At 35.1% G+C, this 25,076-nt stretch overlaps 1 protein-coding gene across 5 annotated transcripts in view; it reads right to left on the bottom strand.

The window, feature by feature from the left end:
• WDR33 (WD repeat domain 33) overlaps positions 1-25,076 on the bottom strand; it is a 74,694-nt gene that overhangs the window by 3,641 nt on the left and 45,977 nt on the right. For all 5 annotated transcript variants that reach the window (XM_058187974.1, XM_058187973.1, XM_058187975.1 and 2 more), the window contains exons 8-21: positions 16,692-16,818; positions 15,375-15,529; positions 14,917-14,995; positions 14,381-14,491; positions 13,244-13,338; positions 12,662-12,748; positions 12,290-12,429; positions 11,112-11,264; positions 9,623-10,624; positions 7,310-7,412; positions 5,784-6,252; positions 3,440-3,606; positions 3,255-3,332; positions 1,061-1,246 (exon numbers count right to left, since the gene is read on the bottom strand). In XM_058187974.1, coding sequence (XP_058043957.1) covers positions 1,061-1,246; positions 3,255-3,332; positions 3,440-3,606; positions 5,784-6,252; positions 7,310-7,412; positions 9,623-10,624; positions 11,112-11,264; positions 12,290-12,429; positions 12,662-12,748; positions 13,244-13,338; positions 14,381-14,491; positions 14,917-14,995; positions 15,375-15,529; positions 16,692-16,818 — 2,952 coding nt within the window. The remainder of the gene's footprint in view (positions 1-1,060; positions 1,247-3,254; positions 3,333-3,439; positions 3,607-5,783; positions 6,253-7,309; positions 7,413-9,622; positions 10,625-11,111; positions 11,265-12,289; positions 12,430-12,661; positions 12,749-13,243; positions 13,339-14,380; positions 14,492-14,916; positions 14,996-15,374; positions 15,530-16,691; positions 16,819-25,076) is intronic.

Below are 25,076 nucleotides of genomic sequence, written 5' to 3'. Positions count from 1 at the left end.
AACACTGTCAGACTATTTACCGAATCTGCACTACTATTAATCGTTTCATAGTTCCCATCACCAATCTCTTTCCACTTAAGACTGTATGACTATAACTTGTTGCTGGCAATCCTTATGATTTACATTGATATATTGATCATCAATTGTGTTGTAAATGTTGTACCTTGATGAACGTATCTTTTCTTTTATGTACACTGAGAGCATATGCACCAAGACAAATTCCTTGTGTGTCCAATCACACTTGGCCAATAAAAAATTCTATTCTATTCTATTTATTTAGATATATTTAAATTGGGGTGAACTATAGGAATAAATTGTTTTGCCATTCCAAACTTTTATATATGGATTTAATCTTTAAAAAGAATAAAAAGAAAAGTAAGTTTTAAATATTTTATTAAGATTTATTTTATTTATTTATGTCCCTTTATTATTATTGTTTTTTTTACAAATAATTCAAAGTGGTGAACATATTCACTATACCTTCCTCCTTCTATTTACCACAAAACAACCTTGTAAGCGGGGTTGGATTGGGAGAGTGACTGGTCCAAGGTTATCCAGCTGGCTTTCATGGCCAAGAGGGACTTAAACTCATGGTAAATTGCTTTCTAGCCTGGTGCCTTAATCACTAGATCAAACTAGCTCATTCCCAGCATTTCTCAATTTGTCACTTACTATATATATGCATGGATAAATTGAGATTTTAGGTACCAACATATAGCCCCAAAATTGGTTGGGCTTCTATGTAGATGAGCCTATCCATGAGTATATATGATAATATTATACTTTTTAAAAGTACCCATATATTCCATATATATTGCTGATAAGTCAACCCTAAAATTTTAACCAAAATACCATGAAAAATGCATCACCTGACATAAGCCAATTGTGAAAATAAAAACATAATGAAAACATAATGGGAATTTTGAGAATTGGTTTAATTGCAGATAGTGAATTTTCATGGCATTTTGGTTAAGAATTTGAAGGTTGGCTTTTCCATGTATTGTTTTATATGTTAGTACATATATGATACTACTCAATCTCTCAAAGAATTGTAATTTACCTTTTCCTCTCTCCTCTGGATGCCCAGCTTGCATTTCCATTTCTCTGTGGTCAGAGGTTCCTGGTCCATCATGCCAAGGTCGTTTGCGGGGTGGTAGTGAGGCCATATCCATTCCTTGCAGTGAAGATGAACGTTCTCGATTTGCAGGAGAATGTCCATCATGAGAAGGATGATCTTGGCGGGGACCTGATCATGACAAAAGACAATGAGATGAGAAATGTAGTCCAAGCAAATAATTTCATAGTGGAATTTTTTCTGTAAACTCCTTTTTGTTAGAAACCAAACCAAACCCAGACAGTGAGTGTGACAGAGATGCATGCCTTAAATTTCTTTCAATTAGATATCACCATTTACTATCAACTCCTAATTACACATGCACACCAGGAGGGAAATGCTCCCGGTTCGGACTGGATCTGCTGATCCAGTAGTGATGGTGGCAGCTGGGTCGGAGAACCGGTAGCAAAAATCCCTGCCCCCTCCCCGCCCAATCCCATCCAATCGCCCGCTTGCCGCTTCTTTTAAAAAAATGCTTTTAAAAGGTAAAAAAAAGGCTCTGACAATCACAGCTGAGCTGCCTGATCGTCAGAGCCGGTTTTTTTACTTTTAAAAGCATTTTTTTACAACCTATTTGGCCGAATAGGTTGTAAAAAAATGCTTTTAAAAGTAAAAAAAGATTGCACGCCACAGCTTATCACACCCCACTCCACGCGTGCTGTTCTACTTACCCAATGCACTGCACGCATCCGTGTGCACCTCACATTTTGTGTGTTGTGCGCACTGCGCATGCATACGTGCAGAATGCATGCGCCGCCAGTGAACCAGTAGTAAACCAGTTCAGATTTCACCACTGATGCACACATGCAGTTACTTGAAAAAGAATTTGTTCCCCTTAACTTTTTATGAATGTTGGTATACTTCTGCCAATGTTATCAGAAGTTCTGCATGGCCCCATCAGAGCTTGAGTCTGAGGATGAGACAGAGCTACGGCCAATGGAGGAACAACTGGGGGAGTGGGACGATGCAGCCCCAGGTCCCTTGGGCCTGGGAAGGGTCGCCAGCAAGGGAGAGGGGGCACAGGAGGACCAGACAAGGCGAGAGGACAGGGCAGGCAGTGGAGCAGAGGAGCTCCAGCAATGAACAATTACCTCCCCCCCACCCCGATCCCTGAGCACGAAGAATGAAGAGAAGGCGGGATCAGTGCAGGGCAATCCGACGACTCGGGAAGAGAGTGCCCTGCCCCTCTTCACAAGACTCAGGGAATAAGATTTAAAGAGACGATGTTGGGAGGGGTGCTTGTCGGGAACAAGCACTGTTTTTTCCAGCCTCACATGCTGTTACCAAAGTATGGATACTTTGCTGTGTTTTGCCTTGTTTGCCATGCTGGCCTGGCTACATGTAAGGTCGCAGTGACAGTTATACTCCAGATGGTAGTGCAGTCCTAGTGAACTCTTCCTGTGACAAGGACACTCTGAAACCAAACTCCTTGAACTCTGGCTGCTCTCAGAACTGTGTTGCTCCTCTGAATTAATAGTAGCCAGGACCTTTTGGAGGTGCATGTTTAGAGGTTGGCTCTTGGACTTGCAGGGAATGATGGTACTTTTGGGGGAAATTTGGAACAATAAAGGGGAGTTAAGCCTTCATTCTGGTTGTGTTGTTTTCATGCCTAGCCCCAGGTCATCTGTGGGTCATTCAAAAATGTAAGAGGAGTCTAAGTGACTAAGTAAATAACACCAAGGCTCGATCCTTGTTTACTATAATTACTGCAACTCAACACTTTTTATAATTGGTGACTGGTGTTTCAGAAAGTTATAAGGGAAACAATAAAGTGAAGTATTAAATTTCTTGTCTTTATGGTTCCACATACAGGGAGATCAAAAGGGATGAATAAAATATATTGTTAAACTTTTTAAAAGTAAGCTGAAGTGACAGATAGCTCTTTACAGAAAACTGAAGAAAACTGAAGAACTTGAAGATGTATGGCAGAAGCTTTCTAGAATGATCTAAACAGTCTGCCTAACTTTTGATAAGTGAAAAGAGGAAAGAAATATAGCATAGAATTTGCCTTTCAAATCAAATATTCTAAGAATGCTACTTTTTAAGTGATATGAAAGCAGCATTACTTCCAGGTGAAAAATAGAGCATGAACACTAGTATTCTGTGATGCTCAAGTCTAGCACAAATTTAAAAATTTCACCTGGTTCTCGATTTCCATCCATTCGGCCTTCAAAGTGAGGAAATTCATCTGGAGTAGGAAGAAGACCTTTTCGTCCTCCTATATTAAAATGAAAAAACAGATATGGGATATTACAAAGTACAAAAAAAGGCTTAGAATAATGTGGACCATATTATATGTTATTTTCAACTGAACATGAACTATACCTCTTGGGGTACCCCGACCTCTTCCCCGACCACTGTGATCTCTTCCCCTTGCATTTTCCTCTGATGAATCAAAATTTTCTTCTGGCACAAAATCATCAGGTCCAGAAAAACTATCTCTTCCTCTTGGTCCTCGGCCTTCATGTCTTGAGGGTGTACCTCTCCTAAAGCTTCAGCAAAGTAGGAATATTGCATTATGTAGACATCCATGGTATCAAGATTATGTTGAAATTTTAATTTCTTTAAAAAACTTTGAAGCACTGCAATTGTTACACAGAATGACATTATTAACTTGGAAAGGCTTCTCAGCCTTTTGGCTAAAATCAAATGTAGATATTAACAACTATTTACAGAAATCAGAACTTTCTGTTAAAGTCACAAAGTGACTTTGCAACAACAAATGTATTCGATCATATGAGTTCCAATCAATTAGCTAATCAAATTGAACATTCATATGTGATATAAAACTCATGAAGTACTCATGCGTTTGAAAACTCTGGACAAAGTGTAAATAATTAATCTATCCACGGTGGAAAGGGACAAATTTATCTTTAACATTCTTTTAAATCTCATTTGGGGATTTCCTTATTTTTATTTGCAGCAAAGAACCTAATGAAAATGTCTTCAAATTTGTGAATATTCAAACCCTATTTGTATTATGCTCCCTTTTTCTCTGTCTTATTTGCAGTTTTATTAGCCTCTGATATTCATTATCACAAGCAAGGCCACCGTACTACCACACTGCCTATTAGGAAAAAAAGGGTTCAGTATCATGATCATAAAAAAGCAAATTTCAGATAAGATAATTATAGTGGGTTATCTGTTGACAAATAATGGCAACTGAACTGCAAACTGGATTCAACATTAGTGAAGTATCATTGATGTAAACCATACCTTGTTATGATATCTAAGTCAATTAAAATTGTTGTATAGACAGAGAGATAAATTTTTGAATACTCAGCTTGGTGAGAGTTGAGTGAATGAAAAACTAAAGTGAAAAAGTAGCTATAGGCCACAAGTTCCTTATTGCATAGCTTGGAACCTCAGAACATGATTTCTACACACATATGAACCAAACTAAAGAATTTGTGTGGTTTCCAAAGCACTTGGCAAAATGAATTTACAGTTCAAACATAAATCTACTCAGAATACTGTGTAAGATCTTAGGGCGGCCACAACATCAAATAGAATATGTAAGAGGTGTTATGCAGTAGCTATTAACACAAACACCAAGTGTCTATTTGCTTCTGAATCTGCCTTCCTTAATTTGTTCCTGTATGCCTAAAAGAAATTAAATGAATGAATGTTGGGGAAGAAATTAGAGGAAAGCATCAAATATCTTGACTTCAACAAGATAATCCAATTATTTCTGTTTTTTAAAGTATTCTATTACTTCTGCAACAGTGTAAACATGAAGCAGTGCAACAGAGCAATAGTATAAAAGTTGCTATTTTATATGCAAGAATTTTTTATATTAACTAAACTTAATTAACAATATTATCTAACTTAATTCCACTTCTTGTATGATACAATTAAAGCTGTTTCAGAGAGGGACTATGGAAAAAAAGTACAAAGAAATCTTAAAACTTCACTCATTGTATTATTTTCATCACCAGGCTGTAAACAAATGTTTCTATTTTGGTATTCAGATTTTAATAAAATATAGCTCAATATCTACAAGAGTGGAGTTTATACTTAACTAAATGTTGGTGAGCTCATTTTTCCAACATTCTGAAGATAGGATTGTTTATAATAATGCTGTATTATCGGTAATGGCATTATTTTTATTTATGTATCTATAAATTTGTACCTCAAAATCAAGAAGATACTTCAGGGAAGCATTCTTTCAAAATTATTTAGTTTAAATTTATATATGCCATTAACAATGTAGTTTGAAGGCGAACATCTTCAGCCTGATGCCACTTTAACTGCACCTTTTTTTCACTATGAACCCTACAAAATTCAGCTGGTACAACTTCATCAGCAGAGAAAGGAGGAGTGTTACAGATTAAACAATTAAACTTCTGATTGTTAGACCTCTAACTTTAAGTTAAAACAGTTCTTGGGCATTCTAACCAAAGGGACTAATCTGTATTCCTAATAAATCTGTTTCCCAATTCCTTTATTTGGTACTACAGAGATAAATATTAAGATATAAGTGCTGTAGAAAACCATTTTTATAACTTTGTTTTAGTAATATCTGATAGACACATCCATAGGAATTTTAATATGTACATATATTTAAATTAGCTCATTTATTATTAGAATTAAATACTTTTCTTTAAATATGAAACAAGAAAAAGTATTTTGCTTAATTTTCAATTAATAAAAGTATTCAAATTCTTACTTTTCATCTCTTCTTCCTCGATATCGTGTTTCCTCTGGCTCATGAGAGAATCGCTCATCTGAAGTTCTCCGTCCATCCCATGACCCAGGAGGTCCACGGTTTGGACCCCTACTATCTCCTTCATTGAATTCCCTGTGATCAGGAAGGAAAGGAGGGCCTGGACCACTTCTTCTCCATTTCTCTTCTTGAGGTGGACCTCCTCTTCCTTCAAATTCACGTAAACGGTGCCCAAATCGCTTGTCTGGATGAAAGTCTTCACGAAATTCATCTGTTCGATCAAAATCATCATGGAAATCTGAATGAGGTGCCCTTCTGTCTTGCATACCCCTATTGTCTCTACCATCATTCCATTCTTGACCACCTCGAAAGGGACCTCTTTCAGGACCGTGATCTGGGCCACCACTATTCTGGTCATGTCTCCTTTCTGAGAGTGGGCCAACTTGATGGTTTGGTGGACCACGCGAATCACCTTAAAAATAAATGAAAAATAACTGAAATATTTAAAACATTTTTTCAGTCCACTAAATATGTACTTTTGTAGTTTTATGTAAAAAAAAAACCCTCTCACCTGTTAAAAGGCAAGTATAAGAGGCTATCACAATAACTTTGAGACAGGAGGAAGAGACAGCCTAGACAATGATCTGATAAATAAAATCTGAGTTCACATCAGAAATGTAATTTGAGAAAGTATCTCAGAATTGACCCTCCCTAGTTTTCAGTACATTAATATCCATGATTTTGGTTTTCTCTTTTGGACTTTTTTGAAGGGTTGACACTAAGCTACTTATGATTCTGTCTGTTCTTTAAACTCTCACAAGATAGATAGATATAGGATAAAAATAAAGGTGCCTTTAGCAATTGACGGATGAATTTGTCAATGCATACGGTGTTCAAGTGGTGCTCCAGTTGTTTTTGGACTGCATCCAAGGCACCTATAAGACTGGTCTAATGCAAGCAGCTCAGTGAAGGCTACCTAGAACCATGTTCAATTTGCTCCCAAACCCTCAGGGAATCACAATTCACAATTCCTAAACTTCTGCTATAATGCGTGCTATATGACCAATTAAGCTGCCTGAGTTAGAATCACACACAACATCCCTTACTGAAATAATGGGAATGATTTTCTTTAAGCATGTCCCATAGCATATTCATTTATTTCATTCTATTGATTACCTTATTATCCTATCATAATTTATTATGTCTTCAAACTGAGATATTATAATAAAAATTTGTTGTCAGAGGTTTTCCCAGAAGACAATTTTATTCATAATCCTGCTGTTCAATTATTGCTCACAGCTAGTTAGTTGAAACACTTAGTTAAGTATTTGGATCATTAGATTTGTTACACTTCTGGTCACAATTACATATTTTATATATCAGAATATCCCTGAATACACAAAAGAAGCACCAATATATTATTTTTCATGGTTTTGAAGATTGTATGTCTAGGTCATTTATTCTCTCCTACTATAAGACTTTAGAAATGATTTAGTCATCCATTCTGACCAAACAATGTATTTCATTACCTTTACTAGAAACAGGTCCTTGGTTGTGAGGGCCATGACGACCTGGTCCTCCATGCTGTCCCAATCCTGGTATCAATGGTGGAGGACCAGGATTCTGTCCTTCCTGTAAGGTTAATTTAAGTGAGATGAAATGAAACAAAAAATGAAACTTATATATACAGTAGTATTTTATATGGGCACCATAAAAACTACCTCCTAACTCTTATGGGTTTGTGCAAATAAGGTCAGAAAATAGTCACAATAAAGTGAAATTATTTTTCTTGTTCTTGAATAATGAAACAAGGTAATATGCTTCTCAAGCAGTACATCCTCTTAGAGCTGGCCTGTACAACAAACCTTGAGCAGCACACCAGCACTTTTTGAAAAAGTCAATAAATTAACACAAACACATACAAAGATCATTGGCAAGCACCACCAGTAGATAACACAGTTATTGCCAGCTCTACTGATCGGTGTGTTAGATATTTCTTTGCAGCCTGTGATGGTTTTAAATTTATCAATGTGTCCCTTTCCCCTCCACAAGTTGTACCGGCCTGTCCTACTAATCAAGTAGGAGAGTTGAAAAAAAATAAGATGAACCAATCCTAAAATATATTTAATAAATTTAACTTTAATACCAGAGACATCTACAAGACTTAAGTTGAAAAGTACAGGTAGTCTTTAACTTCTGACCACAATGGAGCCCAAAATTTATATCGCTAAGCAAGACAGTTGTTAAGTGAATTTTGCCCCATGTTACGAACTTTCTTGCCACAGTTGTTAAGTTAATCACCACAGTTGAATTAAGTGAATCTGGCTTTCCCATTGATTTTGCTTGTCAGAAGGTCACAAAAGGTGACCACGTGACCCTGGGACAAATTTCAACCATCATAAATATGAGTCAGTTGCCAAGTGTCTGAATTTTGATCATGTGACCATGGAGATGCTAAACGATCAAGTCACTTTTTTCAGTGAAAAAATGGTCAAGTCACTTTTTTCAGTGCCGTTGTAACTTTGAACAGTCACTAAATGAACTGTTGTAAGTTGAGGACTACCTGTAATGTTAGAAAGTATTTACTTCACAGAAAGAATAGTAGAAGTTTGGAACCAACTTCCAGTGCAGGTACTGGACCAATCATCAATAACTGAGTCTTTACATGCTTAGGATCAACAGATGTCCATCATTTGATAAAAATTAAAAATAATAAAATAAAATAAGAATCAATCAATCAATCAACCAACCAATAAGTAAATAAATAAATAACAAAAAAGAAATAAATTCAAAGGGCAGACTCGATGGACCACTAGGTCTTTTTCTGCCATTGGTTTTCTATATTTCTTTGTTTTTATACTGTATACAACAAACACAAAGTACCAATATGCCAGCTCTTATATCATTTTCAAACTACAGAAGCTTTCATTGTACTGCTTTACAAACAACATGCAAATAAAAGGTAGTCCTTGTTCAGCTACCACTTGTTCAGTGACCCTCTGAAGTTACAACAATGCTGAACAACGGCACTTACAGCTGTTCCTTGTAACTGCAGCCAACACAGTGTCCTGTGGTTGCACTTTGGGCACTTGGCAACTGGTTTGCTATTACAATTTTTGCAGCGTCTCATGGTCACAAGATTGACATTTATTTCACTGCCAGCCTCTAATAAGCCAAGTTAAAGGGGAAGTCATCAGAAAGTAACAAATGATGTCTCATTTGACCGTGCTGCAACCAGGCTGGATTCAACTAATGATGGCAAATGGAACTGCTGCAACTGCTATCATGTGACATTGCACTTTACAATCGCATCTTTTAGCAACAAAGTTGCTAGTCTCAATGAGCATCATTAAATGAAGACTACCTGTATTAAAGAAATTTTAGAATGTGTTAATGATTCACCTGGACATAGATAAATTAAACAATTACTACTGAAATATTAAAAAAACTCTTGAAGAACAGGGATCTGGATTTTCCTAACCTTTGGATGTTCAACTCTCTTTCATAATGCTTAGAACAACAAATTGTATTGTCATGGTCAGTTAAGACAAAATATTTGGAATTCCCTTAGCAATGTGCTTTTACATAGCCTTGAATAGAATTTTTACAAGTCCGTGATAAAAATCCACATTTTGAGACTTAAAACCTAAGCTGTGTCCCTTAATTTCCAGTAACTCTGCTAGTACTGAAGTTATAACAGTATTAATACACTGTTTCCAACTGGACCTGGTGACCCAATTATTGCTTTCTCAGATAACTGCTACTTAATAACATAAACTTATTATATATTTTGAATTGATATAATTTTATTTCTGACAAATTAATATGCAAGAAAAACATACCTGACCAAACGGGGCTCGAGGACCATCACCAAGTAAAGGAGTTTTCTGTTGCTGGAAAGGTGGAGGACCCTGGGAAGGATGGGGCCCCCTTGAAGGATTCTGTTGTCCTTGAGGCCCAGGTGGCCCTTGCATATTTCCTTGAGGTGCTACCATATTAGCTTGTGGAGGTCCTTGTTGTCCTTGTGTACCTGGTGGCCCACGCAATTCCTGTGGAGGTCCCATCATTGAACCCTGAGGTGGAGGACCTCTGAGCTCCTGGGGGCCATGCCCCAACAAACCATGAGGTCCTCTAATTTCTTGTGGTGGATGACCCATCATCATCCCCTGGGGACCAGGACCCTGGGTCTCTCGTCCTGGAGGACCTTGCATGCCTCTTGGATTAAGTCCCATCAAAGGTCCTTGGGACACAGGGCCCTGCATCCCTTGAGCTCCCTGTACTCCATGAGGCCCTTGTATCCCCCTTGGGCCAGGTGGTCCCTGACCACCAGGTGGCCCCTGAGGACCTAAATGGCCTTGTGGTGCAGGTGGAACTTGTTGACCTAAGTGACCTTGAGGCCCAGGTGGTCCTTGTGGGCCTAAGTGACCCTGAGGTCCAGTACTACCTGGTGGGCCTGGAGGGCCCATTGGCCCATGAGGACCAGGATGTCTCTGCATTCCTTGATGTCCATGAAGTTCTTGAGGTCTTGGAAGTCCTTGTGGTGGTCCTTGAGGACCAACAAACCCTTGTGGTCCACCACCTCCTTGGTGTAAAGAAAGACCTTGAGGTCCCATTTGTCCTTGAGGTCCTGGAGGCCTGAACTGTCCCTGTGGCCCTGGTGGTCCAATCTGAGGCATATTCATTGGCATCTGCTGAGGTGGATGGGCTTGTTGAAATCCTTGCGGCACCTGAGACATTGGACCTTGTCCTGGAAAATGCTGGGGTCCGTGAACAGGTCCTCCCGGAGGTGGTTGCTGCTGACTCTGTTCTGCTTGCTTCTGTGCAAGTCTCTCAATCTTCAGTTGCTATGGAAAAAAGCAATATAGTTACACGTATGCCTAAAATTGTTAGGAACAAATGGAAACCAATATTTCTATTTGTAGTTTTTATTTTTAATTGTTGGCTCAATTGGAACAAATTAAAAAAACTGACTGGCAAGAGACTGTAATATGTGACTGAACATCACAACGTTATAGCATCACAAAAAGGAGTTGCCAGGAGCAGTACTCATTTATACACAAAATAAATGAGCACTATCCATACATTAAGTATTAATGGTTTAGTACTCTATTTTTCTTCCAAAACCTTTACTCTATATTTCTGGACACTTACTCATCCAACAACTCAAAATAATAGCAATTGTCTTTTTTAGACCCAATATTACATGTATTATATCTCCAAAGATAACACAATATGCCCTAGCAGCATCCTTACTGCTGTTTTCCCATTTCTTTAATGTGATATAGGTATTTTGAAGAATGCCAATGACTAATTCTACTTTATTTCACATACCTCTAGAAGCTGTGGATTAGTGTACTGAAGTGCTGCCATTTCTTGCTCTATCTCTGCTTGTGTCTTCTTTTTCTCCTCTAATTTAAGATCTTCCTTTCGATCATTCAGAGGCTCAGCTGGTGAAGGGATTGGAACTTTATTCTGCATCCAAGCCTAAATAGAATAATTAAAGCTAATACTGATATTATTTATTCTACTGAGATTAGTAAATTAGTTATGTATTATTGAATGCTGAAGAAAATAGTGAAAGACAATAAAATATTACAGCCTTCTTGGTAATTTGGGGTTAGGGTTAGAGAGAGGTTAGAGAGAGAAAGATTAATAAATCTTTACAAATCTTATCTTGCAATACTTTCCCTGTTTTATTTTCTAGCAGCAAAGATACAATTTGTTGCTACAGAAATTGTATCTAAGTCTCTAAAATTGGCACCATGCTAAGGATGATGATGAATGAGGGAACAAAACTTTGGCAAAATCCAAATTATGTCAGCCAAGTTACAGGAAGAATGCGGATTCTTACAGTTTAAAATCATCATTTCTCTAAAACTCTGGTCAATCTTTTTTTTAAATTGTAATTACAATTATAAAATACAAAGAGCCCTAGGACTTGAGATAATGGGGTATATATTAAGGCATTAGACTTGGATCAGGGAGACCCAGCTTCAAGTCCTGAGAATTCTCCTGCCTTTGTGAAATTAAAAGGAAGCCATGTATTCTGTCTCATCTGTCAAGAGAAAGGGCAGGATGCAAATACAATGATTAATCAAAAATAGTTTTGAGATTTATCGAATATCTATATGCCATATATTTTGTGTGTTCTGAAAACTTTGTATATATAAAATACTTTGGAATGCAAGCAAGATTTTTTTGAAGTACATAATTTCAAGGTAGGCAGAAAAATGTTGAAAAAAGATTCAGAATTGAAATCAACTGCATTATTTTGTCCATATAAGAACAGTGAAGCTAAAGGCCTAATGACAATTGATCTAAATCAGTAATATTGCATATTAAGTACAGATGTTCAATTTAGCTGTGTCTTTTATATTATCAAGAGTTCATTCATCAGTATGAATCTGTCTTTTACATCCTAATAGGTAGTGGCATGTGAAATAATTATTAGACACCAATGTGTCAAAGCAATAATCTCATTTCAATAAAAATATTTAAGGCATACTAACCTGTTGAAACTGGGCAGGGATTGGTTTTGCATAGGGGACTTTTTTTTGTGGTACTTTCTTTTGGTCCTTTTGCATTACCTCTTCCATACCCCAGTCCAATCCTGGGATAGTCATTTCAATTTCACTTGTCTCATCTTTCCCTTCAAAAATAGGTTGAAACGGTCAATTCTGTAGTTTTATATTTCACATTTTTCCACCCAAATAAGATGGCAAACAAAAAGAAATAATTTTCCCAGTTCCTATTATTCAGAAAAAAATCATTTTTAGATGTAGCAATATAACGTCATTCATGTTTATTCAGCAGTAATATTTCACTGTGTTCAAGTAATAGATTTCCAAAAATGTATTATTTCCACCTAATTTCTTTCTTACCCATCTGTTCTTGTTCCATGGCTAATTTCAATTGTTCAGGAATTCCCATCCCTGGAATCACTGCAAGGCTATTGGGTTCTAGGTCATCTAGAAAGAAAAAAATACAATTATCAAGTGAAGTGTTTACCTTGGAACATGTTGAAATTATTTATTTTCTATAACATTAGTATCAATTGAGATTAAGAGAGAGAGAGAGAGAGAGAGAGAGAGAGAGAGAGAAGCAAATGCACCTTTCCTTCTCAAGATTCTATCCTGGATGAATTAAGATAATAAGAATGAAATAAATATTGGGTTTGTGATCATGCATACCCCCTTCTGAATTTGAATTGTTGTACAGCCCTTATAGGTCTTATATATGCACGTATGCATCTTTTCTCTGGGAGCTCAAGGTATCACATGGGTCTTCCTTCATCTTCCCTCCACAACAACAACCCAGTAATGTTGACTGGACTGAAAGTAACTGGTGCCAAATCACCCAGTGATTCTTCCATATCAAGTAGGTACTTGAATCTGAATAAATTTTTGTAATCCAAATTGTACCTTAAACCATTATAATACGCTGTATAGACTAAAAATAACTACCATATTCTACTCCATCTTCTGACATTCCTGGAAGTAAGTTCAAGTTATATCGGTCTCGCATTTTATCTCCAGGTCGATTCCGGGTCCAGAATTTGCTGTCAAAATAAAACTACATGGTAATATATTCTCTTTAGTTTGTTATAAGGATTAAATCTACCCTCCACCTCCTCCTCCTCCATCAGATATTTTCCTGCTGAGAGTTAGCCATCAGATGAGTTTCTATCTTTCAGAGCAAAAGACAAGAAGCACACCAATGGGAATGGAACTAGTTTCTACATTTTTCTACTCTGCAACTTCAAACTATGATGACTTACGGAATTGGACTGTCAGAGCAGATGGAAAGTATCTATTTTGTAGGAGGAAGAGTATTTATTCAACTTAAAAATGATGGAATCTTGTTCACCATCCCAAGTTTTTATCTTCTTAGATTTTATTTATGCCATCTCATATAAAACGCATTCGTTTAGATATCAAAATACACCCACACCCACACCCACCCACACCATATACCATATTTAGGTATGAATAATACCAAATAAGGTCCTTCAATAAACATGACACTAAAAAGAACGTATCTTTTCTTTTATGTACACTGAGAGCATATGCACCAAGACAAATTCCTTGTGTGTCCAATCACACTTGGCCAATAAAATTCTATTCTAAAAATGTAAATTTGCATTACTGTTTTTGAGAGAGTTGTGAGAAACTGCTATTTTCTTGTTTTATTGATCTGGTAAGAAGAGGCCCAGAAATTGCAATAATGTAGACAATAATATTTTCTTCAAATCTAAAAATCATTTATTTCAAATTATAGTTGAAATATAAACTGTCATAATTAGATGTTTGCAGATAATTACAGTAGGTTTATAACTGACATGATTTCTACTAAAATTAATAAAAAATAATTGTTCCAAACTTACATGTGCAAGAATGTTACCTTTTCTCTATAATTCATAATTCAAACTGAATTATATATTTTTTCTAATCGCCATTTTTATTTTTCAGTAACCTTATAAAATTAAATGTGACTTATTTTATCTCTTATTGAAGTGAGAACAATGATGATGATGTCTGTTAATTAAAAGAGAAATGTTCTTGGAATCAGAAATGTCAAGCATCGTACTGCTCTCAAATTACCTGGTGTGATCATTTGATCCTGAACACAGAATGTGTCCTAGCGGATGCCAAGCCAAGCTCCAAATCATTCCTTCATGGGCTATTTCCATACCACCCACTTCCTTTTCAACCCTGAAACATAAAAAGCAGTAGTTAAACAAACAAACAAACATTTTGGAACAAGCATCCCAATAAATTTGCTATAAAACTTCTTAAGGTCTATAATCTTGGTCAATGCATGGTTTTTTTCTGTTGAATACAAACACCTGTTGCAGATTTAAAATAAGTTTATTCAATTATGAGTTCTGTTTTTTTAAATTTTCCAGCTTTTACAGAATCTTTATATATATTTGATATTCTTCCCATGTGTGCCAAGGTTAAAGAGAAATATTTACAAGAAAAATTAATCTAACATCTGATGACACCAAAAACCAAGTAAGCTCTCTTCAGTTTTTAGAATAATTAGGAACATAAAGCTTGAAGCTTGAAAAAATTACATTAAAATATGCTGAATGTCTGCTGCAATTTCACATCTGATGGGTGAATGAGATACTCACCCAACATGCCAGAATAGCAAAGAACCATCGGATCCTCCACTGGCAAAAAGACCTTCATGAACAGGATGCCAAGCCACAGCTATATTACCAATTTAAAAAAACCATTATTAATACATATATTTTCTGTTTTCTGCTTTCTAATACAGTGCTAGATAAAATCTCTGTCTTGAGATTTGATGCCCAACATGGAGGACAGGGATCAGCATGTGGGAAGGACAGGGAAGGTTAGTGATTAGTAATGAGCATAATGGAAGTGTAGAGCAATATCATAGTATGGCTTGGAGTTTAAATATGCTATGTCCTTTTTACTCAGAGGCAAATGAAATGATTCAAAACTGTAGCATCAATTACATTTTCATAGCACACAAACACACAAACAAATTAGAATTATAATTGCATCAGTTTGATGATTTATGATGGTTTTAAGCAAAAACAACCAACAGAAATGTAATTTTAACCTGTGGCCTCCTTCTTATGACCTCTGAAGACCTGTAGTTCTTCTTTCAGATTTCTGATATCAAAAAGTTTGCAAAGATGATCACGAGACGCCGTAAGCAGCCAATTGCCATTGAGATTCAGCTTGACCTCCATCACAGTGTTTTTATGAGCGTGTCTGGAAGAAATTGCATTAATGAATAACAGTATAGATTGTAATAGCAATAGCATTTAGACTTACACAGCTTCATAGTACTTTACATCCTTCTCTAAGCGGTTTACAGAGTCAGCATATCTGACTCTGGGTCCTCATTTTACCCACCTTGGAAGGATGGAAGGCTGAATCAACCTTGAGCCTGGTGAGATTCAATCAGCCAGTGATCAGCCGAAGTAGCCTGCAGCACTGCGCTCTAACCACTGCGCCACCGTGGCTCAGTAATATTGTAACAATTACACAAAACTGACAGATTCTCAAAATGTAATTATAGTTTCATTTAGAATTTAATTCAAACAGCTCAAGTTTTTATTTTACTAGAAGTCAGAATTGTTAATCTCATAAAAGAAAAGGGATAAGTACTGTAGAAACTATATTAACTTCTTTTTCAAGATAAAATTCCTAAAAACTATAAGTAATAAGCTGATGAAAACCCCCAATATAAATGCTTCCATAAAACATTGCTATTTATTGAAATAATAGCTGTTATTATTTGATTCAAGCATCCTTAACATACTCTTTCCACATAGCCATAAAAGGAACACAGAGGTTAAGAAGCACTAACAGGTTCCTGAGAGGCTTTTGCACTATATTTTTAAAAAACAAAAAAACAAAAACAAAAATAGGCTTCGAAGGGACAGGATTATGTTGGGATCATAGTGCTTGGGAAATAGGGATTAATCTCTCTCTCTCATATTTTCCAACAGAAGCCCACCTTAGCAAACTTTTCAAGTGTATTTTCCATGAGTATTAGCTAGTAAGTGGATGGGAAATAGAATATTGAGAAAATGGCATGGAGAAAAAGATTAACTTCTTTCTTTTAAGTACCTGTGTCCCAATGTAATCCCATCACCCTCTTTTATGGAGATGGAAGATCAGATCATAGACTTCCAATGTCTTATTTTCCTCTATCTGTTATAAGGTCACTCTACATTAAAAATCAGGCTATACGAGGCAAACACTGCATTAATAGTTGAGCAATATTAGACTAGGTATTTACTGAAGGCACAATCAAGAGGGACATTAAACATTTATGACTGCATTGTACCCCACCTTTTTTCCAAAGAATTTGAAGAAGTGTACATGGTTAAAAGCACAAAAATAATTAGAAAAGAACTACACTTACAGTGTAGCCAAGCTTTGGCCAGTCTTTGGATCCCAGAATTTGATTGGCTGCTGGCTATCTTTACTTCCAGAAACCACCAACCCCTTGGTTGGATGCCAGTCAACACATTTGACATCAGCACCATGACCTTTAACAGTGCAAAAACAATTAATTAGTTAAATGTTTCACACAGCAACCATAGTAATTAAAATCTAACCAAGGATTAGGAAATTTCTCTGAAAAAGCTCTACTGGTCTTTTAATAAGCTTTAAATAAGTTTGCACATTTTCAAATTCCATGACTTATTTTCCAAGTAAAATTTGTCCTTATTAAAATATAATAAACAAGTAATCGCAAATGTAAATATGTTCAAACTTTAGGGAATTATTGTAACATATTGTTTTTCTAATCATTCTAACCAAAGGATGCAATGTGGTATAATTTGAATTTATAAAATTATTTTTAAACTTCTTTTAAATCCAAATATTTTATATTATTATATTGGTCTCCAATAATGTAGGGATTAATGAATATATGATCAATGTAGGGTTAAATGAATGTAGCTGATATTTTATATACTGTACTACTAAATACTAAAAATCCTAAGTGTAAAGCACATCCAAAATCACTGGAAGAGCTCAATAAAAACCCACTATATCTGATGAACTGCCTTCCCATTACTTCTGATTGACATATAGTTGCACACAAAACTGAACAGAGGCTAATATTTTCTATCAATATTTCATGATTCATTTGGAAGTATGTTTTGGATTGTTGTTTTGCTTAAATTCAACTTTTTTTTCAGCTTCATTTTTTTCACTGAGGGAAAAAGGTTAAAGGAAAAAAATGTACTTTAAGTACTGTGGAAGCAAGGATAATTGACAAGGATAATTTTTCTGTTTTTAATCATTTGTCTTTTATATGGTTTTATCACTTGTATCCATAAATCTTCCAGAATTACTTGAATAGTTACCTCTGGTGAGATGGGCACAATAAATTAGATAGATAGATAGATAGATAGATAGATAGATAGATAGATAGATAGATAGATAGATAGATAGATAGATAGATAGATAGATAAAAAAATAGTGAGATGGGCAGTGTCTAAATTTGGTAAATAAATAAATAATGAAGAGATATGGTGAATGGGATGAATTCATTCATTCTGATCTACATTCTTATTTCTGTGGTTTACTCCTTCCTTCTTTCTTTCTGAGCTCTGCATGACATTGCATACCCCAAGAGGGAACAGAATGATGGGAACATAGGCATGTGTAGAATGAAATACCTTGGAAATATTAGTGACATTAGTGATGTTAGAGTATAAGTAAATAATAACTCCTGCACGTTATGTGGAAGGTGAAAAACCTAATTAAATTAAGAATCTTTTCATATGGAAAACAAAAAATAAGCAATGTTACTCATTAATTTATATCATATTGGCAATTGAATGCAATAAAACAGTAGCCTAGCAAAATATATGATGTTTTCAGGAAAGGCAATTGTCAAACAAGTCAGTCATAATCATATTTTCTTAAATAATTTATTTTAAACAGATTCCAATAACTATTTCAAATCTGTCCATTCACTAAGCATAGACTTTAAAACATTTAAGTAGGTCAAGATCCTTTAGATACTTAGAAGAGAATCTCTTTGATTCCAGTAGGGATTATTCCCAAACAAAGTAGTACTGAATTGTAATTTAAGGCTGCATCTTGAGCTTTTGAGAATTCTTATTCATTATATTTCAAAAAGGAGTGAAATATAAAAACAGATTAGTAGAATTAAATGTAACCTATCAGCTGAAACATGTTTGTACTTGGAAGCACTGAAATGTTTTGTGCAGAATGTAAATTTTTATGTAGTAACACTATCTATATAAAGAGGTGTTCATCACACTTGTAGCAGTTTTCTCCAAAAAAATACAATTGTGAAAAAACAAAACACACTCATTTATATGTATGTGATGATGACTATAATATATTAGATAGTCACTGCAAGACAAGAACATCCAACTGTTACTGAGTCCAGAGTGGAAATGATAGGTCAATACTGCAAAAATATATACATAATTGGTGTATATGGAATGTTAGAAACAAGGCAAACCTAGTCACTGTTACTGCGCTCTTGTTATTAAGTGAGGTGGTCACCTAAAAGGTACTATGCAGAAACATGAAGGACAAAATACTGCTCAGACCCTTGAGCTGATGTCTATCCCTATATTGAGAGCCAGTCTGATTAGTGGTCAAGGCACCAAGCTAAAACCAGGAAATTGTGAGTTCCACTTTGGACCAGCCATTTTCTGTCAGCCAACTCACCTCACAGGGTTATGATTTTGAGGAAAATAGGAGGAGAAAGGAGTATTATGTATGTTTGCTGCCTTGAATTATATATTTAAAAAATAATAAAGGCGGGTTACAACTAACTAACTAAAAATATTGGACGGGTAGTCCTCAGCCCACAATTGAGCCCAAAATTTCTGTGGCTAAGCAATTGTTAAGGGCAATTGTTAAGCAAACCACATCTTATTATGACCATTTTTGCCACTGCCGTTAAGTGAATCATGCAAATGTTAAGTGAATTTGGGTTCCCTCATTAACTTTGTTGGAAGCCAGCTAGAAAGGTTGCAAATGACGATCATGTGACTCCTGGATGCTTCAAACTTTGTAAATACATGTTGATTGCCAAGTGCCTTGATCACGTGACTGTCATCAACTACAACAGCTTTAAATGTGGAGATCAGTTGTAAGTCACTTTTTTCAGTGTCATTCTAATTTCAAATGAAACACAAGATTGTAAGTTGAGGACTACCTGTATTGGGTTCAGACACTACTAACCAGAGGCAAGAGCAAATGTTCCTTCCATCTGACATGACTGGTGGCCATTTGACTGAGTTGGAAGTGGGACCATAGATGGTAGCAAGAGGGGATGAAGCACGTTTGCTGCAGTCACCATTTGTACATTGTTGTACTAAGCTTTGAAACCTTCCCAAGGTATCATCACTATTATATTGGATAATCTATCCTCATTGAAAAAAAAGTTTGCTACAATTAACCCTCATAAGAGGGACGGTCCACATCAAAGACTTATGACTCCACTGTTAGTGGTGCAAACCAGCATGGTAATACAATACAATGGAAGATGCCAAATTCAATGACAATAAATTACTGTTGACAAAGCAAGCTGTTTCTGTTTTAAAAACCTGAAGTATCTTCTTGCCTTCTAGCAAATAAAATATGAATCAGGTGACTTCCCTTACGAAATAATGATGCCATTTTGCTATACATAGTACAGTACAGATCAGCAGTCCCTAACCTTTACGGTTGGTAGCCCCAGTAGGGGTGGGGGGAGAGGGGAGTCAGCCTGCATGTGCACACCAGCCACTACTCGCACAAGTTGAGCTGCATTTGCAGGTGCCGGCCAGCTGCTCAAGTGGCTCAGTTCTGAACAGGCCACAGCCTGGTAGTTGGCTGTGGCCCAGGGGACCATTGGTATAGCTGAAGCAAAGTTTGAAGACTTTTTTATATCCAACATATCTAATTTTCTGCATCCTTGGTCCAGGGATACAGAATGGAGCTGAAAGTGATGTTTCCAGTATAAAAGTTAGATGATAGATGTTGGAATAAGAAACGGTAACCTTTCTCTTTGCTTTGTAAAGATTCCAAATGCAGTGATAAGTCAATGGCTTCAGCAAGAGTTGAATAATCAGAAGTAAGACCTGGAGAAATGATACCATTTTGGACTAACTGATACACCAGGTCTTCTATCATCTGAGGTAGCTGTTAAATTTGAAGGCCAAAAATGTGTGCCATCCTAAAAATCTGTTTGCTGAAGAAATCAAGAAAAGCACAAGCTTTTCTAGGGGAGAAAGAGGATGAATAGGACAGATCTCATGGCTTGACAGCAATGTTCATAACCGATACTAACTGGCTTCATTGAACGTAGGCCTTACTGACAGAGGGAAGGTAGTGATTTTTGGCAAGAGGCCCTGCTGGTCTGGAATAAGGCATAATCAGGTGGTGAAAAAGAATATAGGACAGAATGCTAATATGCATAATAGTCTGTCTCTTTAGTTATTACTTAGTCCAAGTTAATTTCTGATGAATTTTTCCCCAGAATTTAACGCTTTTCACAAATAATGTCTTGAATAACTATTGTATTATAAATGTAAACAATCAAATTCAGAACATACATTTGGACATTACCAGATATAAAAATGAACTACTTTTATAGTTATATAAAGAATGAAATTATTTTATGCTGATTAAAATGTAAAAAATGCTGTATTTTTACAATAAAATATTATAAGCAAAATTGACACAAAACTGCTATGAAAAGGGAAAAAAATCAAGCCAAAGCTTGATATACAGACAAACAATATTTATTCTATATATTTAAGCCAAGGATTAGTTAGTTCATTAAAGAAAAATTTATAAACCAGTGACAACTAATGGGACTTCAAGATAAGTCCTCAGATTCTCCTCGAACCGCAGGATGGGAAGAATATACCATAAATATAATTATAAATAATAATAATTATATAATTCTTAAATATACTGATTGGTATGTATATTGATTAACTATGTAAAAAAGAAAGATAATTGTCCTAAATACATTTAATATGCAGAAATAAAAAAATACAAAGCAAATAATACTAAGCAGATATATAGTAGGTGCTGAGACTGATTTCCTGTGTTAGGCTTTCCATCTTTTAAATTATAACTGATTTGTAGTTTAGGTAATTTGGGGAAGGCAATTTCAACTAATGTCAATGATAAAATGAATGTTTCAATATGTCCTAAATAAAACACAAGCATTTTAAGAACTATCTACGTAGAATAGAGAATAAAGAACAGAAGAGCCCCTTAGCTGCTAGTGGAACAAAATGGCAATTCATTTCTCCAAGATGCCAAATATATTAATTATTTATAGTAGCAAATAATATATTTCTAAAAACAGTCATCAAAATGTATTTCCTTTCATTCTTGCATAATATTAACAATATTGTCCTGGTATGTTATTGGGAACCAAACTAATCAAGGAGAGAAGCAACCTAGAACTAAGGAGAAATTTTCTAATGAAGAAATGACTGGACAGCCATTTGTCTGGAATGATATGAAGTCTACTGCATGAATAGGGAGTTGGACTAGAAGATCTTCACGGTCCCTCCCAATTCTGCTATTCTGTTAAGATGTTCACAATTTAGCTTGATGAGACCAGTGATGTTTCCTAAATACAAGTTTCCTGGATGTATTCTAGGTTGCTTTCTTTATAGTGTACAAATATAGCTGATAACTTGCACTGGAGCCAAGGCCAAACTTCTTAATTTTTGGTAACGGCATCTAAGGTGTGGATCCAATATTAGTTACATGGATAAGTTATATATATTACCTATATGAAGTCAATATAACATTGTATAAGGGCATACTTTCAAATGGCTTTTATATGCACATTTAAGAGAAAATTTTAAAATAAATAAAAATGTAATTGGAACTAAGCAACATAAGACAGAGTTTGAAAATGAATAATGTACAAATGATGAATATATGGTTGAAAAAATGTATATGGCTTTATTAAGGTTTGAAAATGACAAGAACAAGTTAAGGACTGTAATGATACAATGGGCTATGAATTATAATACCCAAATGTGTAAATGGGATAATGTCTACAAATGAGATGAAATTCACATTGTGTTATAATTTAAGAGAGTACATTTATAAAACAATGTACTATTGATATATGACCAAAGAAAGTATCAAATTAAAGGTACCTCAAATCAGTATTGAAATATGAAAAACATGAAGGAATATTTTACCATGCATGGTGCACTTGTGAAAAAGCTAGAAAATTCTGGATACAAATATATACGATACAAAAAAATCTGAAAGAGTAATATTGAAAAACCCCCAGAACATTTCTTATTGGAAGCTAACTAAAAAAGAACTCATGGAAGATTGATTGTATACATGATCACTGCAGAAAGACTATTATATGCAAAGCAATTGAGAAATACTGAAATTTCCCCAAAGGAGAAATGGGTTGTGAAGATATCAGAATTGTCAGAAATAGCAAAACTGACCTGTTTGCTTAGGGATAAAACAAAACTACTTTTTTCAAATAACGTAAACTTTTTATGAACTTTTTGCTGAAAATAGAAAAAAGTGAAGTGATAATTTATGGATCTGATGACAGAAAAATGCTAAACAAGGAGCTGAAGAGATTTTTGTTATATTAAGGAGAGAGATTGAATAATAAGTTTGTTAATTTCTATTGGCAAAGAACGCTGGAAATCATTTAATTTTCTGACCATTGTTTTTATTCTTTCTTCTATCTTTCTTTTTTGTTTTCTCCACATTTTTATCTTCACTTCTTATTCCATTTTTTCTTTTCCTTCTTTTATTGTTTGAAATTTTTTAATAAAAATTATTTTAAAAAGATATGCATACTAACTGTTAGAGGCAATCATGGTGCTTAAGTTAATGTAATGTATAAACTGGTAGTAGTAGTAGTTGCAGCAGTAGTAGCAGTGTATTAAAATCTGGACCATATAATTATTTTATCTTTTCAGCAAGAAATTCTCTGTGAGAATATAGTGAATTAGGCAAAAAAAGTACATGGATGCATGTTCACATATTATCCTATATTTAATTAGGAATGTATCCTTAATGTAGAAAAATACAGTATCTGATTAATTCATGAACATGTCTATATGCCAATATAACCACATCCAAGTCATTTGAGAAATCAGATAAAAGAATTCCAAATATTACAAATTTTTAATAAAAATTATTTTAAAAAGATATGCATACTAACTGTTAGAGGCAATCATGGTGCTTAAGTTAATGTAATGTATAAACTGGTAGTAGTAGTAGTTGCAGCAGTAGTAGCAGTGTATTAAAATCTGGACCATATAATTATTTTATCTTTTCAGCAAGAAATTCTCTGTGAGAATATAGTGAATTAGGCAAAAAAAGTACATGGATGCATGTTCACATATTATCCTATATTTAATTAGGAATGTATCCTTAATGTAGAAAAATACAGTATCTGATTAATTCATGAACATGTCTATATGCCAATATAACCACATCCAAGTCATTTGAGAAATCAGATAAAAGAATTCCAAATATTACAAATTTTTTAAAAAGTGACAATAGAAGCAGTCATGCTGCTTAAGGTAATTCAATATGCAATATACAATAGTCTTTTCAGCACCAAAGCAGAGTAGTTAGTAGATGCTTGCATCTCATGTTAAGTTGTAGCAACTTATGTCTGATGACCATTACAGCAACAGAAAATGTGAGTGCTTTTAAAGCAGTTTTATTGAACCTGGTAATTAGTGTTGTGGAAATCTCTGTTCAAGTATCAGCAATTAAGATTTGTTTACCCTCTCTGAAAATTCACAAAAATACATTTTGTGGAATCAATAAATGAAAAAAAAATGAAATTAACTTTTACCCACTGAAATTTCTAAATAGATTCATTGATTTCAGAGATTATGGTAGTCTCTACCAATTTTATCTATATCAATGCAAGGCCATTTTTTAAAAAAAATGTAAGTGAGGGAAAGTTTGTGAACCCTGTAGAACTATCTGAAGTCCTACAGTACTACAATTACATCAGCTTAATCTTAATCTATTAATAAAAATTCTGGCTAAACAAACAACACACAAAACATTGTATGTCATGGCTTTATTTAACACATTAAACCAACATTTACTGTCTTTGCTGGAACAAGTATGTGCCTGCAGGCAATCAATACTGTTAAGGGAGTTAAGTTGAGTTTGATGTTCCAATCCATGAGATGATAATCAAACTTGATTCTGAGAGGCTTTTCGGTACAAAACAAACTGGAAACTGTTTTTGCCAGACTGGAATTGGTTTTCACAGTACAGGTGCAGAAGTGAATCATGGCTCTCAGATCTCATAAAAGAGATTGCAGATGATAAAGCTGAAAAAGACTACAAAACTATTGCCTCCATCAATTCAGTCAGGCAAATAACAACTAAATGGACAAAATGCAAGATGTTACTTTTCCTTCTGTCCCACAAAATTCACTCTGACAGCAAATGGTACAACTCATAGGGAGGATGGAAAGAGTATCAAGAAGTGGTAAAATACCTACAGGCTGCTCAATGGCAAGTGTTCGAGTATACTTTCAGGAAAAAAACCAAACTGAACAAGCATGATATACAAGGGTGGAAACCAAGAAGGAGTTCTTTATTCTCTACAAAACATATTATTTCCTGTCTCGTTTACTAGACCATCTAGATGATCCAATAGCCTATCGGAACGATATTGTTTTTAGCATTAGTGAGAATTTGTTGTGCTGGTCCCTGACTGCAAGAAAGATTGAATTGAATTGAGAATCCGTATGTTTGCAGAAAATTAAGTTCCAGCAAAAGT

This window comes from Ahaetulla prasina, chromosome 6 (assembly GCF_028640845.1).
Source record: "Ahaetulla prasina isolate Xishuangbanna chromosome 6, ASM2864084v1, whole genome shotgun sequence".
NCBI lineage: Eukaryota > Metazoa > Chordata > Lepidosauria > Squamata > Colubridae > Ahaetulla > Ahaetulla prasina.
Note: the sequence above shows the minus strand (reverse complement) of the source record. Positions and strands in the feature narration are given on the sequence as shown.